The 17,549-nt window shown below is 42.4% G+C and overlaps 1 protein-coding gene across 3 annotated transcripts in view; it reads right to left on the reverse strand.

Annotated features, from left to right (window-relative positions):
- Window positions 1–2,986: 2,986 nt before the first annotated feature.
- Window positions 2,987–17,549, reverse strand: part of fmnl1a (formin-like 1a) — a 283,407-nt gene continuing 268,844 nt past the window's right edge. For 2 of the 3 annotated variants that reach the window (XM_041173399.1, XM_041173402.1), the window contains one exon: window positions 2,987–7,140. In XM_041173399.1, coding sequence (XP_041029333.1) covers window positions 7,037–7,140 — 104 coding nt within the window. In that variant the 3' untranslated portion in view covers window positions 2,987–7,036. The remainder of the gene's footprint in view (window positions 7,141–17,549) is intronic. The other variant, XM_041173400.1, reaches the window with a different exon arrangement.

The following is a 17,549-nucleotide window of genomic DNA, read 5'->3' on the forward strand; positions in this document are numbered from 1 at the left end:
GCTGTGGAATCTGGAAATATATAGCTGGTATACCAGGGGATAATAGCTCAATGTTTTAGATGCAATTTCACTTTGGAGGAAGGCTCCCATCAAACACTTTAATCCATCTTTCAGGCATTTAATAACCTACTACGTATTTATGTATTTCCCTTTATTATTGGATCATTTGTAATCCTATTTCTGATAAAATCCCACATTACTGTACATCCCCTCCTTAACTCAGTGATCTAGAAATTAAACTCTATGAACGTTAGCCAGTGCTTCATGTCTATATAAGTCCATTTTCTGCAACTTTGATGGCAATGCCAAATTGAAATAAACACACTCAGTTCATAAATGAATATCTTACAACATTACTTTGCCACCTTCAGAGAATGGTTTGACTTGTAACCACAATGACAACCTTGTGTCAACACCAATTATAACTCCACACTTGTTCTGAAAAGAAATGTGTCATCGTTTTCTGGCAATTGCATACTCAAGAGTTGGTGATCTAGTTGTCACTAACTTGAAAACACTCATTGGTCCAAATACACTGGACAATTCTTAAATGCGAGCCTGGAGTCTCTCCTCTGTAGATGCAACCTGGAAATTAGACTCGAATACGCATCCGGTGTTGCGTCCATTTTGTCGGTCAAAAAATGCCTAAGTACATTTCCAATTTCACTAGAACATGCTCAAACTCGAAATGAGCATAAATCAGTGAGGATAATTGGTTCCCAAGGAAATGGCAAACCCGGGCCAGTGTATTTCTTGAGTCTTAAAACTTAAGTTAAAACTCATTTCACGCACATTAGGCATACCTTGTTTAAGAACCTGCAATTGGAGAAGCTTTTCAAATTTTAATGCAGCTGCCATCAAAATGCATTGAAACAAAGTGAAAATACCAAATGGATCTCAGTGAGAACAAATAGAAGAAAACCTCTGCAATTAAGAGATGAGAAAAATAATTCTCTTTCATGTGCCAGCTGATGATTTCTCAGCAGTTTTGAGGGCCCTGAGCAAGCACAATTGGAGGATGCTAGCATAAGAGTCAAGGGCGTGGAAAGAGATTTGTCCTGATGGAGGGTTTGAAGAATGGGTATAAATGATTGAGGGGTCTCAGGCCTTTTGTAATTTTGCTCTTAACTCACAAACACTCGAAATGCCATGACCTTTTACACTACATTATTCATTTACATATGTATCTGTGGGCAAATGCAAAGGAAACTGCAGGTCGTCATTAATGATTAAAGAGACTTAATTAAACACTGGGAATACACTGATTGCTATGTTCATGTAGAATTCTTTTGTGCACCATCCCAACTAGCAAATACTGCTTTAAAATAGCACAAAATAATTCTACTCGAATGCTTCAGTCTGCGAACCATCAGACAAAATTAAAACCCTATACAAGCTGTTAAAAGGACGAGGCAAAAAAGTAGTTTTGAATCACCCAAAACTGCTTTGTAATCATGGGTGCAGAAACGTCCTCCAGTCACTTTGCTAATTAGAAAAGTTCATATTGCATTTTTCATCAAATAAGCTGGAATGGCTATATATGAGGATCTGATTCCTAATCAGTAACTAAATGATCATGTGTAAACATAAAGTACCACAAAGCAGACTCATAACTATGGCCAGTCCATGTGGAGTCAATAGCATAATGGATAGCAAACAACAAAACAGAAATGAGGGAGTCGGGGTTATGAGTAGACCCTCGGACTGGCAAAAGGCAGGAAGTGTTGTTCCCACAAGGATCAATGCTGGATCACCACTCTTCTCCATTTACATGAACAATTTGGACTCAGGAAGCAGAAATACAACCTCAAAATTTACTGACACGTTGAATTTGGTGGTAAAGTTAATACAGAGTAAGTCTGTGTTAAAATATATGACAACAATTAAATTTGCAGAATGGATGCGTATTGGCCAAAAAAAAAATCAATATCGTGAACTGAGAGGTGGTGCATTTTGGCAGGAAGAACAGGGAGGACACAGGCACCTTGGAAAATAAGTTTAAGTGGGGTCAAGGAGCAGATGGATCTGGGAGTACAGATGCACAAATCACCAGAAGTAGCAACACAGGTTAATAAGGCCATTTAAAAAATGCTAAATAAAGCACTGGAGTTCATTAACTGTTCTGATGAAGGGGCATAAGGACTCGAAATGTCAACTGTATCTCGCAGATGCTGTCAGACCTGCTGAGTTTTTCCAGGTATTTTTGTTTTTGTTCTAGATTTCCAGCATCCGCAGTATTTTGCTTTTATCACTGGCGTTCATTTCCAGACGGGCAAAATAAAAAACCAGAGAAGCGATGCTAAACGTATATAGAATCTTGGTTGAACCACACTTGGTATACTCTCTCCATATTGTAAAAAGGAAATAAAGGGACTAGAGAAGATGCAAGAAAGATTTACAAGACAATATCAGAAAAGAGGGGTTAACAGGAACGATCATACAGTCTGGGGCTCTTTTCTAGGGCAAAGAGAAGGCTTGATATCTTTAAGATTATGAAAGGGTAGGTGAGATGTTCCCACTTGGGGGGGCCCCAGACCAGAATTAGGGGCCTTCAACATAAGATAGTCACTATTAAGTCCAATAGGGAATTCAGGAGAAGCTGCTTTACTCAGAATGTGGAACTAGGAGCAGTTAAGGCATAGATTCTTTTAAGGAAAAGGCAGATAAACATGAATAAAAATAGAAGGATATGGTGATTGTTGAAGTGAAATAGGGTTGGGGAAGGCTCATGTGGAGGACAAACACCATCATGGATCAGCTGGGCCAAAAGGCCTGTTTCTGTGCTATTCATTCTATCTTAACACATATTTAAAAATACAATTTCCATGTCCTCAAACAAAGGATTATTTTTGATCTAGTGCTTTCAACAAGAAATCATTTATATTTATTCAAAATGTTAGGGAAGATTTTTTTAAAAACAAAGTCGTGAACACCAAGTAAACCCTTCCTGTGATATTAAATAATCCCATTGACCGCAAAGCAAAGCTTTCCTTGAAATACAGCCATTTATTATTAGTGCATAAAAAAATTATCCATTCACGTTCTTTTATAATCTTTGAAATATACGTAGGCATTTCTTTTACAGTCTATTTGTACACGCTTCTTTTCAGTTAAGTTTACACTTTGGGTCTTGATTAGGGTTCGGCACATGGGGAATTTTCTCTGAATATGAAAAGATGCAACAAAAAAAAAACAGTGGCGTAGAAGTTCTGTGCTCAAACATGGCTAAGACCAACGTAGGCCCAATCTAGTTATGCCAGTTACTCAGGGCAATAGGACTGATGGGCAGCAAAGCAGTGCCTGCTCAGAGCTGTCAGGATCAACTAACCACCAGGTCTCATGGAATACAAACAGAAAATGCTGGAAATACCCTGCAAGCCAGTCAGCATCTTTGCAGAGAGAAACAGAATTAACGTCTCAGGTCTGTGACCTTGCCTCTTAGTTCGGTTGAAAGATCACAGACCTGAAATATTGACTCTGCTTCTCTCTCCAGATGCTGCCTGACCTGGAGTGTTTCTAGCATTTTCTGTTTTTATTTCAAATTTCCAGCATCAACAGTATTTTGCTTTTGTACCAGATCTCATGGACTATGGCAGAGACATCTTTCTGTCTTCAGAATACCGTAATTGACTTCCTATGACACAAAATATTTACAAAGTGAGTTATAAAATATCACATTGACTTGTATATAGATTTGCCTTACATATAAGCCACACCACTAATTCAAGTCCTGCCACAGAGAAAAATGGATCCTGCTAATAAGCCATACCACCAATGCAAACTGATCTTTTCCCTAAATTAAAACTGTGGGCCTATATGTGGTTCAGAAGTTTCATGGCAGTTCATGTTAAATACAGCAATGACTTGACTGTTCTTTCTTTACCAAACAACAGGCATCTTGTGTAGGGTGACCATCCAATGTCAACATAATCACCAACATCAATATTTTGTTGCATAACACCTTCAATTCAACTCAGCTACAGCTCATTCAGCTTAGGTCCCTCCTACTCCTCAACAAAGCTCCAACCCTCCCACTCTCTTCTGTGTGACATGCAGCAGCTTTTTTGTTTCCATTATCTTTTTATTTGCATGGACTTTCTTCTCAAACTAGAGAGGTGATTTGGTGACGTTCTGCTCCTGACTTGGACCCTCACTAGAGCAAGTACCAGTCAGTGATTAGGTTGTAATACCATTGGGTTGACTCTGCAACCTGTACTTCCACTTAGAGAGGCCAGATGCCAATAGCCAAGATGTCCTACACAAATACTTTAATCACACACCATCTAGTCTATATCAACGAAATCATTTTTACTTACTCTACCTCAGCCTCCTCATTCTTTCCATACCCTTAGGTTCAATTCACTCTCTCCATTTTAAACTCAGCTCAGTTTTCTTGTGCCAGATCCTCCCTCAGTCCTACCTCACTGGTGTTTGTAAAAACATTTACAGGGCAGTGCTCAAACCAGATGGGTAGGTAGCAGGCTACATGTTGCACCCACGTACATTAACAAAAGGAAGGCCACAGGTACAGACTTAGTTTAACACCACTGGAAACCTGTCAGAATGAATTCATACTATTTCTAGCTTTGCTGTTGAATCCATGATACAACTATTGCATACGGATATGCAGGGGCTTAATAGAACAGTCTGGATATGCATCAATTACCAATAGTCAGTCTCCAAAGGTGCAATCTCTCCACTTTGGTTTAATCAACTCCAGTCATATCATTTCCTTTTTGGCTACACTCTACGAAGAGTTGCAGTTTGATTCACTTGAAAACACCAACTTGCATTTATAGAGCATTCTTAACACAGCAAAATCTCCCAAGGCTTTTCACAGGAATATTATTGGACAAAATCTAACACCCCTTCATCTGATCCAGCTCAGAACAGTCATTTGGATTGCAGGGATACCAACTTAGCCGCACGATCCAGTTCCCATTGCTTTGAGTACACTCAGTGTGTCTCAGTGCCACGTATACTGGGCAGAAACACGTTCCCTTTTGGTCTGAAGCTCACACAGCCTGGCAGTATGAAGGCAAATCAAATGCACAGTTACGCTTCTAATCCCTTTGTTGATCCTCCTTTAGTTACATTGAATCAGGATGTGTGGATGTGAATGAGACTGAATTGAATATTTAATGATAATTTAGAAGAAAGATTTACAACCTCATGTACAACTAGAAAAGGATTTACACTGATCTGTAATGGTTGTAACAAGTGGAATTACTCCTGCAAGAAATAATGCCACAACTGAGATTTCCAAGTGCAATCTACTTCTGATAAATCCCTCGTAAAAAGTAAAAAAAAAGTACAATAATAACGAAATGTAAAAACAGTTTTTTTCCAATGGTTGGTGCTTGTGTTGGGTATCAGGAACTGAGTGACTTTTAAAATGATATGCTTATCATTGTTGTAAAGTGGTGGGTTGTGTATCTTAATGAGTACCCAAGAAGATGCACCAGGAATCTGACAGTTTTGACTGTGGAGACCCTGAAATTTAGAGCAGGTTCCCTTGATCTCCTACCATAACTCTTGGAAAAGACCGATGGAGCACCCCAGGAGACAATGCAAATAGTCCTATCCCCAGGGCTTTATTGCAAAGGAACTCATGGAATTCAGGGCTGCTGACTCCAATTCTGTGTAACAGTTCATGTTAGTTTAGCCAATTTTCTCCCCTAGACTCCAAAATTTCAATCAGAACTGGGAATAGGCTGAATTTACTTGCCCCTAGCCCAGGGTCTGTGGAAACCACTTGTAATTTTGGATTTCTGCTCTACCTCTGATCTCAGCCAGAGCAAGAATCAGGGGGGTAAGATTTTTAACTCACTCAAAACCCCTTCACTTGCATGGAATTAAAATCGGGCTCTGGTTTCAGCACAGACCAGGAACAGAACTGTGTGGCTCAGTTCTGTGCCTTGGTGGTGACTTCATGCAAAAGGCCTTCAGGAAAGTCTTGATGCCCCCATCTTAAAAACCTCTTTTTAGCTTCAATCTGGAACTAAATGTGAAAGAACTACTCTTGCACTGAGATCCAAGGGCCACTGATCCACGTTTGGGATGGGCAAGTGCTGAATCACCCTTCCAAATGAGGGCTAGGCTTGCGGAAGCCTGAATTTCAGTGGCATATTAAAGCCCAAATTCTACATAGCATAAGATTTCTAAACCTGGGTGAAGCACCCCATGGTCAACCCACAAGACTGCATAACAGATAATCCAATCCTATCTGCTCTCATTATTCATGTCATTAGACGACTTTGAAAAAAGATGATATGATTACAGTTATTTTTATGGCTAATTCATAATTAACACAGCCAAACACAGTTCTGTGTCGTTCAATAATTGGGGATCAATCACCCCATCGGCAACTGCATCTCTATTAATAAATTCCTTGAATTAGAGTGATCTCTGCAAATTGGAAAATGTTCATATCTTAACGTCACAGAGTTCAGCTGATCCTGTACCCTGAATTCGATTTTTAGTCTCCTTTTGATTGTCCGTGTATCAGTGAAAATAATCCTGATAATTTCCAGGCAGGTTTTAATTTCTGCCCCAGTAGTCTTAAATGCAGAATATGCAAAGCAAGGTGGCTAAAGCAGTGCAGGTATGTAAATTACACCAGCTAACCAAGAAACAATTCCAGTTCTGCTTTCAGTCATTAAACAAGAGAACCCCAGTGGGGCATTGTGTTGTTGGGGGAGTGGGTGGGGTCCCTTCACCAAGGGCAAAGGATGACAGTCATATCTTCCCCTTCCAGTTTCCCGTGCATTTAAAGAATTCTGAGCCTATATTACTCCAGCTGTGTTTGGAATCTTATATCCTTCCTCCCCGACCTTGGGCTGCCAGAGCCACTTTGACTGGTTAATTATCTAAGTCAAGCGATTGAATCATGTTGTGTTTACAAAAGGGGTCTGTTACTAAACTGGGGTTACTGCATGGTACAGAGCTTTGGCTGCAAGTTCCCATCTGGTGCCTGTTTGTTCACCCAGTTATTTACCTGACACACCCCCCTCCCCCCGACAGCTCAGACAACTGGTTATAACGAGACTTCTCCGGTTACACGAAGATTCTGTTCGTCCATTCTCTTCCGAACGCTTTTCCTCAAGGCGTCTGCTCGTCTGTATGGCTGGTTGCGTAGATCTGCAGGAGAAGGATGAACATATAGTGAGTCCAAGTAGAGAAGAACAGGAGATCAACAGCAGCGTTCAGGTTTAAGCATTCCTCATACTGAGTTAATGAAAACTTCCCCTCCTTATCCTAAGTGAGATTTAGTATACAAAATCCAACTGCAATACATATTTATTTTAGGAGAAATTTACCAAATTGAGTTGCTAACTTATTTAATAGTGAAGCTGGCTGCATTGAATGTCCATTGGATTCAACATCCAAAGCCCCAAGGTGGCACCCTTCCAGAATCTGAAATTTGCGTCATTAAGTCCTATTCCAAAGGCTTGAGTACAAATTCTAGACAGACACTGCAGTGCTACTGAGGGAGTGCTGCACTGTCAGAGGTTTGGTCTTGTGGAGGAAATGTTAAACAGAGAGCCCAACTGCACTCTTAGGTGAAAGATCCCATGGCACTATTCTGTAGAAGAGCAGGGGAGTTATTCCCAGTGACCTGGCCAATATTGGTCTCTCAACCAACATTGCTAAAACAGAATATCTTGCTAATTGTATATCAATTGTGTTTAATTATATACAGGTGCAGGGCATTAATTGGGGGTTTCACTTGAGCGGTTATAAAGAGCCACTCAATGAAACTGGGGTGTGGTTGACTTAGGAGGCATATGCTTGTGAAGTTTCACTCTGTAAATAAATGTTAGACTGAGTAAAGATTGGTTCCAGTATAATCCTTCACCAGCTGGTTTTCTTGAATATATCTGGTCATTAACACATTCCTGTTTGTGGGAGCTTGCTATGTACAAATTGGTTGCCAACTTTTCTACAAAAGTGACTTTGTTTCAAATATACTTTGGTGGGATTTTCTGGCCCTGCCTGCAGCGGGTTTCGTCCACTCCTGCCGAAAGTCAATGGACTTTTGGCTGGGCCGCCGAATCTCCCACGGTGGGTCCCACCATGATGGGGCCGGAAAATCCCAGCCCCTGGCTATAAAGCACTTTGAGACATTTTGAGGTTGTGAAGATCACTACATAAATGCAAGACCTTTTCCCTTTCACAGAGCACATTCAACTCCCTGGTCAATGCTGAGTACACTGATCTATGCCAGGATAGCTGTTCGCCACTAAAATTGGCCTTGGTGCCGCTACAATACAGATGGCAATAAAAAGCTTGTGTCCTAACTCCTGTTTTGTCATTGAGTGAACCCCTCCTAGAAAGTATGGATGCCAGGTGAAGTCAGATCAAGTCACTGAGAGCCTCTACAAGCCAAGTGGCCATTAAGAGGCGTGTTCACTGGGGTGAGGTATCAACAGACCCTCTGAACCAAAACAGTCACAAAATAAGAGGAGAAATTTGAAAAAATGAATTCTGCTATTTAGAGCTTGTATAAAAGCTATGATATCAGCAAAAGGAAAATTTTCCTTCCTCTATCAGGCAGAGGTTCAGAAGTTCATGTCCCTCCGATACTGGTAACGTGCTTAGAAAGAGGCTGATGCACAAGTTTTCTCATCTAAATACTTAAATTGGCCATTGCGGTTTATACTTGAAACAAAGCAGAATAGTGCAAACCAGCTAAAAGAGAGGACAACACTTGAGTAAAAGTGTCAGAAAAGCCTCACCGAAGCCCATTGATTTCTGTGATCTGTAGCAGAGATGGGAAACATTTGAATTAGTGTGTCAACACAGAAGGCAGATTGGTGGCTTGTCATTACCAACAGGTCCTTATCAGCTAAGACATGAATCCTAAACAATTAAAAGGGCCACATTTATGTTATCTTCTAAGAGGGCTGGTAAATGCTGTTATATGGAGGATTTTGCTCCCCCTCAAGGGCAGAGCAACTCTGACCCCTAAAATCTTTGAATTTATTCTAACAAGAAAATAAAACTTCTTAATGACTATTGATTGATAGTATTTGAACTTTAGATATAACTTTCCAAGAACCAGGGAGAGATTTTAGACCCTTCACTGCTTTCTCCATCTGTGCATCAGATTTAATGAAACACTGATGCTCTTCACAAAAGTTGACTATGGACAGAATCTAAAAGCATTTTCTATCCCTGCTTTTAAATGTTCTCCCCAAACTCTGGTTCTGGAGCTCAAATCAAGTCTGTCAAATGGCATTCAGGACTTCTTCATTGGAGAGTACCTTATAAAACTCCACATCTATGCAGGAGGATCTCACGTGAACTGCAACTCCCACTGACTTCTGATTTTCAGGCAATCTCCTCACTGTGTGGCTCATTGCTAAGCCTGCAGTGGGGGACAGGCACAAGTAATAAAGGATACTCCCAGGCAACAAGATATGGAAATGACACTGACTGTACAGCTTTATCAATGCTATTGAATACCGTGTACTTTAGTAGATGTTGTTTGTGGCGTATTATGGGTCTATACTGAGTGGACAAAATCATGAATGCCACAGTCCTGTCAAAGGTAGAGCTCCCAAGTGTTTTGGCACGAATAAAGCAGAGACAGTTTCAATGGATTGGGCAGGTCTAAAGCATGGAAGATGGTTAAATACCCAAGAACCTTCTATATTGTGAGATAGCCGAAGCCAGGCAATCAGTAGGGCGCCCAAGTTTCTGCTTCAAGGACGCTTGCAAGTGTGACTTGAAAGCTCTAGACATCAATTATTGCATCTGGGAGTCACTATCTGGCAAAAGAGGGAATGGCGCCACCTCCTGTGAGCTGGCGTGCACCATCAGTGATGACCAGTCGCTACAGCAGCTTAGCAACAAACAGCAATGCGGAAAACACAATCCACAATGTCACTTGGTAGCTTCATGTGCAGGACTTGTGGTGGAAATGGCCTCTAAAGGGTTATCCTTCACTGCCATCTGGAAAGATGCACCAAATGAAGGGCCCCCACTCCCCCCCACCACCTAAACAGATTGTTTGCTCTGTGTCCATCACCGCTCGGAGGATGCCGATACACAACAGACATTACAGAAACTTGAATCTTAACATTGAGCCTGGGGTGAATCAATTACCTGTCACAAGAAAATAGGGCGGGAATGGTCATTTAGTAGTACAGAACTTGAGTATTGCTGAAGAACAGGACAGGATGAGCACAAGGCAAAATGTTTCGACAGCTTGAGTCTTCCTTCACCAATACTCAAGAGTTGGAATGTGAGCTGAATTAGAGTCCACGTTATTTCATCTGTCAATCAGGATGTTTTGTTGGGACCTCATTTAAAATGGAGAGTTTATATCAATCACTGTAACTCCTGCTTCTGACAAACAGGAAATGGATAATAGAAAGTCTGCTCACCCTTTGCCACTTCCCCATCCCCCTACTCCCTCCCACTTCATCCACAACCCTTCGCCATAGGCTCGCTTCCCCCAGCCCTCTCCCATTACCCTCACCATTCCCTTCGCTTCTCCTTTCTACTCCCCACCATCTGTTCCGGAAGCAAGCCAGTGGTGAAGGAAGTGGCGAGAGGAAGTGGGAGGAACTGGGTGGTGAAATGGTGAATGGAGCAGAAGGGAGTGGCAGGAGAAGAGAGAGGGAGGGGGGCAAGGGTGGGAGGCAAGGGGACCAGGGGAGAAGCCGGTGAGGGGAATGGTGGGGGCTACTGGTGAAGCAGCAGGGAGCAGGGGAGAAGTGGCTTGGGGCCGACAGGGAGGATCCAGAATAGTGTTGAGCTTCCTTTTCTGTTTTAATGCAGTTTTAATGCAAGCAGCTGCCTGAGGTGTCATTTTCAGTGAGGTCACAAGCACTGACTCTCCATCTGCACACGTGCAAAAAGTGCTCCCCCTAGTGTTGAGGCATAAATAAACAGTGTACATCAAACTGTAGTACCTTGACGGCATTAGATGAAACTGTTATGTTAATATGGAAAATTGGGTCTTCTGCTTGTATTCCATATACAACTAATATAATAATCTATACATAAGATAAGTTAGCTTTGTGTGAAAACTATATTGAGTCCTTGATATGTAAATATGAGTAAAAACTAATTAAATTTGACCCTTAAGTACTTCTTGACTCAATACTCTTTCACGTTCACAGAAGCCAGCTAAAGTTATATTTGCAACAAGTTCCTGTTGTTTATAATAATAACATAGATTAAAAGAGTTGCACAGCTGTTGTATAGCTCTGCTTCCAACAATGCTGCTTTCTCAGACATAGAAACAGACTATCACAAAAATACCAATTGGCACTAACTGGCTGGTATACATGCAATCTGCCCAGCCCCCAACACCCCCACATGTGCCCCATTCCCTCTGTGTGAACCATCACGCCCCTCATCATGTTAACCACTCCATGCCCACACATGATCTACCCCTAATAACGTCAAGTACTGCCTGATTTTTGTCCCAACACTAATACCCCTAACCAATTGCATAGCCTTTCAACACATTTTAAGATTTCAGTTCCCTTTTAAAGTGGCGAGGAAAATAATAACACACACCTGGAGGCTTACCTTGAAGTGTCATGCCTGCTAGGTGGCATACAGCGGAGGGAGAAGAGCACAGAGCAGATAAGCAGCACACAGAGGCAGGAAGCAAAGCCAGACGACAGCAGCAGCCCCGGCACTAGGCAGCAGCACGCTTCAGGAAGAGCAGCTATCAGGCAGCGGAAAGACAGCACTCAGAAGCAGAAACCACAGAGAGAGCCTGCACACATCACAGCAAATAGAGAACTCCACAAAGATACTGAGAGAAGTCGCCCGAGGTCAGTTTCAAAAGAAAATAAGCACAATGTGTTATTCAACGTAAAATGGGATGCTTTCATGCTCTCCATCATTTCACAGTTAATGATGAATGATTTTGAAGATCAGGTTGTAATATTTCACAGTAGAAGTATACAATTTGTGGCCTATTGTAACTTAGTGGCTCTGCTATTTTACTGTGTATCACCAGGTACAGGAGAATCACTGACTTTTTAAACAACAACTCGTATTTATATAGTGCTTTTACTGTAGTAAAATAGCTCAAGGTGGTTCACAGGAGCAATATCAAACAAATTTTGATACTGGGTCACATAAGGTGTTAAGACACATGACCAAAAGCTTGCTCAAAGAGGTAGGTTTTGAGGAGTGTCTTCACGGAGATGAGAGGAGTAGAGGGGTGATGATGTTCAGTTATGGGTGATGGAGGGGTGGGGGGGGGTTGAATTCCAGGGCTTACAGTCCATGAAGCTGAAAGAAAGGTTGGCAATGATGAAGCGATTGTAAGCGGCCAGAATTGAAGGAGTGCAGAGATTTTGGGAGGGTTGGAGGAGATTACAGAGATAGACAGGGACAAGGCAACGGGACAATGAGAGTTTCAAAACTGAGGCATTGCCGGACTCAGAGCCAATGCAGGTCAGTATGCACAGGGTCAAAAAACCTGAAACACACCCTTCCAAACAATATTGTTGGTTTCCCTACACTACATGGACTGCAACAGTTCAAGATGGTGGCTCACCACCACTGTCTCACGACCAGCACCCTCTCAGAGGCAATTAGGGATTGCCAACAAATGCTGGCTTTGCCAGCAACACTCACATCTAGCAATGAATAAAAAAAATCAGGGGTGAACAGGGCTTGGTGCAAATTAGAATATGAGCAGCAGAGTTTGAGGTGAGCTCAGGGTTATTGAGGGTGGAAAATGGGAGACTGGTTACATGAACATTGGAATCGTTAGGAGGTACCGGGAACAAATGCATTAATGAGGGTTTCAACAGCAGTTTTGTTTTCTTTCTTTCATGGATTGTAGGCATCACTGGCAAGGCCAGCATCTATTGTCCATCACTAATTGTCCTTGAGAGGTTCGTGAGCCTCTTCCTTGAAAAGCTGCAGACCATGTGGTGTAGATACATTCAGTGATGTTAGGGTTGTTAGGGAGGGTGTCTAGGATTTTGACCCAATGATGATGAAGGAACAGCGATATATTTCCAAGTCAGGATGGTGCATGACTTGGAGGGGAACCTGTACATATTGCTTTTCCCATGCACATGCTGCCCTTATCATTCTAGATGAAAGAAGTCATGGTTTTGGGAGGTGCTGTTGAAGGAGCCTTTACTCACTGATGCGTTGGTGGTGAAAGGACTGAATGCTGAAGAGTGGGTTGTTTTGCCTTGGACGGTGTCAAGCTTCTTGAGTGTTGGAGCTGCACACATCCAGGCAAGAAGGGAGCATTCCATCACACCCCTGACTTGTGCTTTGCAGATGGTGGAAGGGCTTTGTGGAGTCAGAAGGTGAATTACTCAATACAAAATTGCTAGCCTCTGGCCTGCTCTTGCAGCTACAGTATTTATATGACTAGTCCAGTTCAGTTTCTGGTTAATTGTAACCCCTCTCTCTGGAATATTGATGGTGGGGGCTGCAACAATGGTATTGCTATTGAAGGTCAAGAAGAGGATAGACTGTCTCTTGTTGGGGATGGTCATTGCTTGGCACTTGACTAACATAAATGTCATTTGCCATGTATCACCAAAGCCTGAACGTTGCCCAGTTCTTGCTGCGAACAGGCATGGACTGCTTTAGTATCTGAGGAGTTGCGAATTGAACTGAACATTGTGCAATCATCAGTAAACAACCACACAACTGACCAGCAAACAACCACTCAACTGACCTCATGATGGAGGAAAGGTCATTGATGAAGCAGCTGAAGATGGTAGGATCTAGTTCACTGGCCTGAGGAACTCCTGCAGTGATGTCCTGGGACTGAGATGATTGGCCTCCAACAGCCACAACCATCTTCCCTTGCCTCTTTGGGAACCCGGACTGCCATTCTTAAGATGACTGGTCTCCGAGAATACGATCTTCCGAGAGAAGAGTTTGTCCCCCTGGTTCCACTCGACTTTAATTTTGCTAGGGCTCCTTGATGCCACACTTGGTCAAATGCTGCCTTAATGCCAAGGGTAGTCACTCTCACCACGCCTCAGGTGTTTAGTTCTTTTGCCCAGGTCTTGATCAAGGCTACAATGAGCTCTGAAGCTGAGTGGTTCTGCTGGAACCCAAAGTGAGCTTCGGTGAGCAAGTTATTGCTGAGTAAGTGCCATTTAATAGCACTGTTAACAACACCTTTGATTACTTTGCTGATGAGTGAGGCTGATTGGGTGGTCATTGGTTGGATTGGATTTGCTTTTTATGGACAGGACATACCTGGGTAATTTTCCACTTTGTTGGCTAAGGGTATGGCTGGTTCTGGACGACAACTGGAATGTCATTGGAACCCATAGCCTTTCCTGCATTCAGTGCACTGAATTGATTTAAGACTAGACTCTGTGATGATGGGGACCTCATGTATCATTCTAGGTAGCTCTGGCTCAAGATGGTTTCAGTCTTCTCTTTTGCACTGACATGCTGGGCTGTGCCATTTTTGTGGATGGGGATATTTGTGGAGCTTCCTCCACCGTTTAGTTGTTTCGATGTCCACCACCATTCACAACTTCAGAGCTTTAACCTGATCTGTTGGTTGTGGGATCACCTAGCTCTAACTATAAAATTTTGCTTCTGCCGTTTAGCATTCAACTAGTCCTGTACTATGGCTTCACCACTTGGCACCTCATTTTTAGGCATGTTTAGTGCTGCTCCTGGCATGTTCTCTTACACTTCTCATTAAATAGTCATTTGGTTGTACTGAACTTGAGTATTGCTGAAAAAAGACATTTTGTCAAAGCGTTTCATCTTGCACTCATTAGGACAATTGCAAGAATACCAATGTCAGGGGAAGCAACAACTTTATACCATATGAGAAGAGAGTGCTAATTGGTTGGCAAGTGGACTCTGATTGGTAGAGGTGTTATATGGAGAAAGCACCAATTAATGGTGACTGACAGTAGCTGCCAAACATTGTTTGAAATTTAACCCAGGCAGCTTGACTCTGATTGGTCAAGGCATTGCCCTGAGCAACGAACCAGCGAATGGCTATTGCTTATTTTGTTTAGCTGAAACAGGCACAATGTTTTTTTCTATCTGCAAAGAATAGGGCCCTGTGTATTAATATATGTAGCTTCCAGTACACACAAGTGCACCACACCGTGAGCCCAACTGACAATCTTAATTTGGCTGTCAGCGTAATTTTTAAACACACCGAGGATTATTTAACAAATGGAGTCTAATTGCAGAATCACTTCTAATGTGTTTTGCAAGCATGGGCTGGTTATGTACAGTCTGCACCTTGCCCATTGCGAACAGCGGAAGGGACATGCTGTTTGTTACAATCCACCAGTCTTTGGGACGTACGGCCTACATACCCAGCATCACACTGGCACTGAAATCCATATACCACATTACTCATTTGTGTGATAGGCAGGACATCCTTTTTGGCTTGACAGCAGCATCCTGTTAGTGGTGAACACCATTTGTGTTGTTACTGCATAGTAGCAGCGTGAAACAGCTAGCTTCACCCATTGCTCAAATTTTTGATATACCTTGCCCTTCTAGGGTAATCTGAGGTAGATTGGGCACTTTTTAGGGCTGAAAGTGATGGATTTAGGCCCATTCATGAGTTTGTGTGATCAACAGCGTGTAATGATCTGATCAGGGTAGCCATTATCCCACATCCTGTATTTGATGCGCCCTATTTCAGCATCAAGCTTGCATGGTGAGCAAATGGCTTGGGCCCTATTTAACAGGCTGCCGATAAGGCCAATCTTATCAGCAACCTTGTAAATAGGGCCCGAGCCATTTGCTCATCATGCAAGGTTGAGGCTGAAATAGTGTGCATCAAAGATATCCAGCGGGATAATGGCTACTCTGGTCATATCATTTCACGCTGTACATCTCTCAAACTCATGAATAGGCCTAAGACTTTCACTTTTGGCCTGAAAAGTGCCCAGTTTACCTCAGGTCACCCTGGAAGGGCAAGGTATCTCAAAAATTTGAGCAACAGGTGAAGCTAGCTGTTTCACGCTGCTACTATGTAGTAGCAACACGAGTGGTATTCACCTCTAACAGGATGCTGCTGTCAAGCCAAAAAGACGTTCTGCCTATCACACAAATGAGTAAGTTGGTATATGAATTTCAGTGTCACTGTGATGCTAGGTATGTAGGCTGTACATCCCAAAGACTAGTAGATCATATCAAACAGTATGTCCCAGCCACTGTTCACAGTGGGCAAGGCACAGGCCCTACCCAACCAGCCCGTGCTTGAAAAACTCAAAACAGTGTCCAACGTTAGATGTGATTCCACAATTGGATAATGTTTGCTAAATAATCCTCAGTGTGCTAAGAATTATGCTGACAACCAATTTAAGATTGTCAGCTAAACAAAATAAGTGATAGCCATTAACTGATTCATTCCTCAGGGCATCGCCTTGACCAATCAGAGTCAAGCTGCCTGGTTTAAATTTCAAACAATGCTTGGCAGTTAACTGTCAGTCACAATTTACTGGTCTATTCTCCATGACAATGCCTCTACCAATCAGAGTTCACTTGCCAACCAATCAGCACTCTCTTTTAATACAGTGTAAAGTTGTTTTTCCCCGACATTGGTATTCTGGTATTTTTGTGATTGTCCTGATGAATGCAAGATGAAAAGCTTTGACAAAATGTCTTTTTTCAGCAATACTCCTTATTAAACGAGTGTCGCTCCCTGGTTTGATGGCCATGATAAAGCAAGAGATATGATGGGCCACAAGCTCACAGATTGTGGTTGAATACAATTCTGCTGCTGCTGATGACTCACAGCACCTCAGATTTTGAGCTGCTAGATCTGTTCTGACTCTATTCCATTTAGCACAATGGTAGTGCCACACAACATGATGAAAACTTGTCTCCACAACTTGTCTCTTGATCACTCATACCAAAACTCTCATGGCTAGATGAATGTAAGGTACGTAGATTGGTGAGGAAGAGGTCAAGTATGTTTACTCCCTCATGTTGGTTCTCCCACCACTTGCCGCAGATGCAGTTTGGCAGCTGTGTCCTTCAGGACTCAGTCAGCCTTGGTACTGTCAATCCACTCTTGGGGAGGGACAGCCAGAGTACATGATCAGATGAACTGAGGTAGGGATCTCAATGTATCAGTTACCATACTTATTGTAAGAATAAAACAACGTCAGCCTGCTTGCACTCTGGAGGCTGTTACAGCCAGCGTTGTATAGGGTCACTATGATACTCATCCAAAATATGCTGACTCAGCAGCCATTAAGCCTGATTCAAGATTCACATTCTTCCAATGCCAGCTGAACTGAAAAAGGAATGATCCATGTAGTCTTAAGACAGTGTTATCCTGACAAACAATGAGCCATTTTGTCAAGTACTGGTGCTGCTCTACATCCAATAATGCAGGCTACAGGCTGATTCCTCCAATCTAAGCCTTTGGCTGTTGAGTTTCCTGTCTGGTTAAACCACATTAATCAACATTTTGACTGACATGCTATTCATTGGAATTTTTTCTTGTATTCTGAATCCTCCTCCAATCCAGATTGCCCTATCACGAGGCAGGATTTTCCTCCTGGGATCAGGACCAAGACATTGGGATTATATTGGGG

The sequence above is a fragment of the Carcharodon carcharias genome, chromosome 23 (genome assembly GCF_017639515.1).
Source record: "Carcharodon carcharias isolate sCarCar2 chromosome 23, sCarCar2.pri, whole genome shotgun sequence".
Lineage (NCBI taxonomy): Eukaryota > Metazoa > Chordata > Chondrichthyes > Lamniformes > Lamnidae > Carcharodon > Carcharodon carcharias.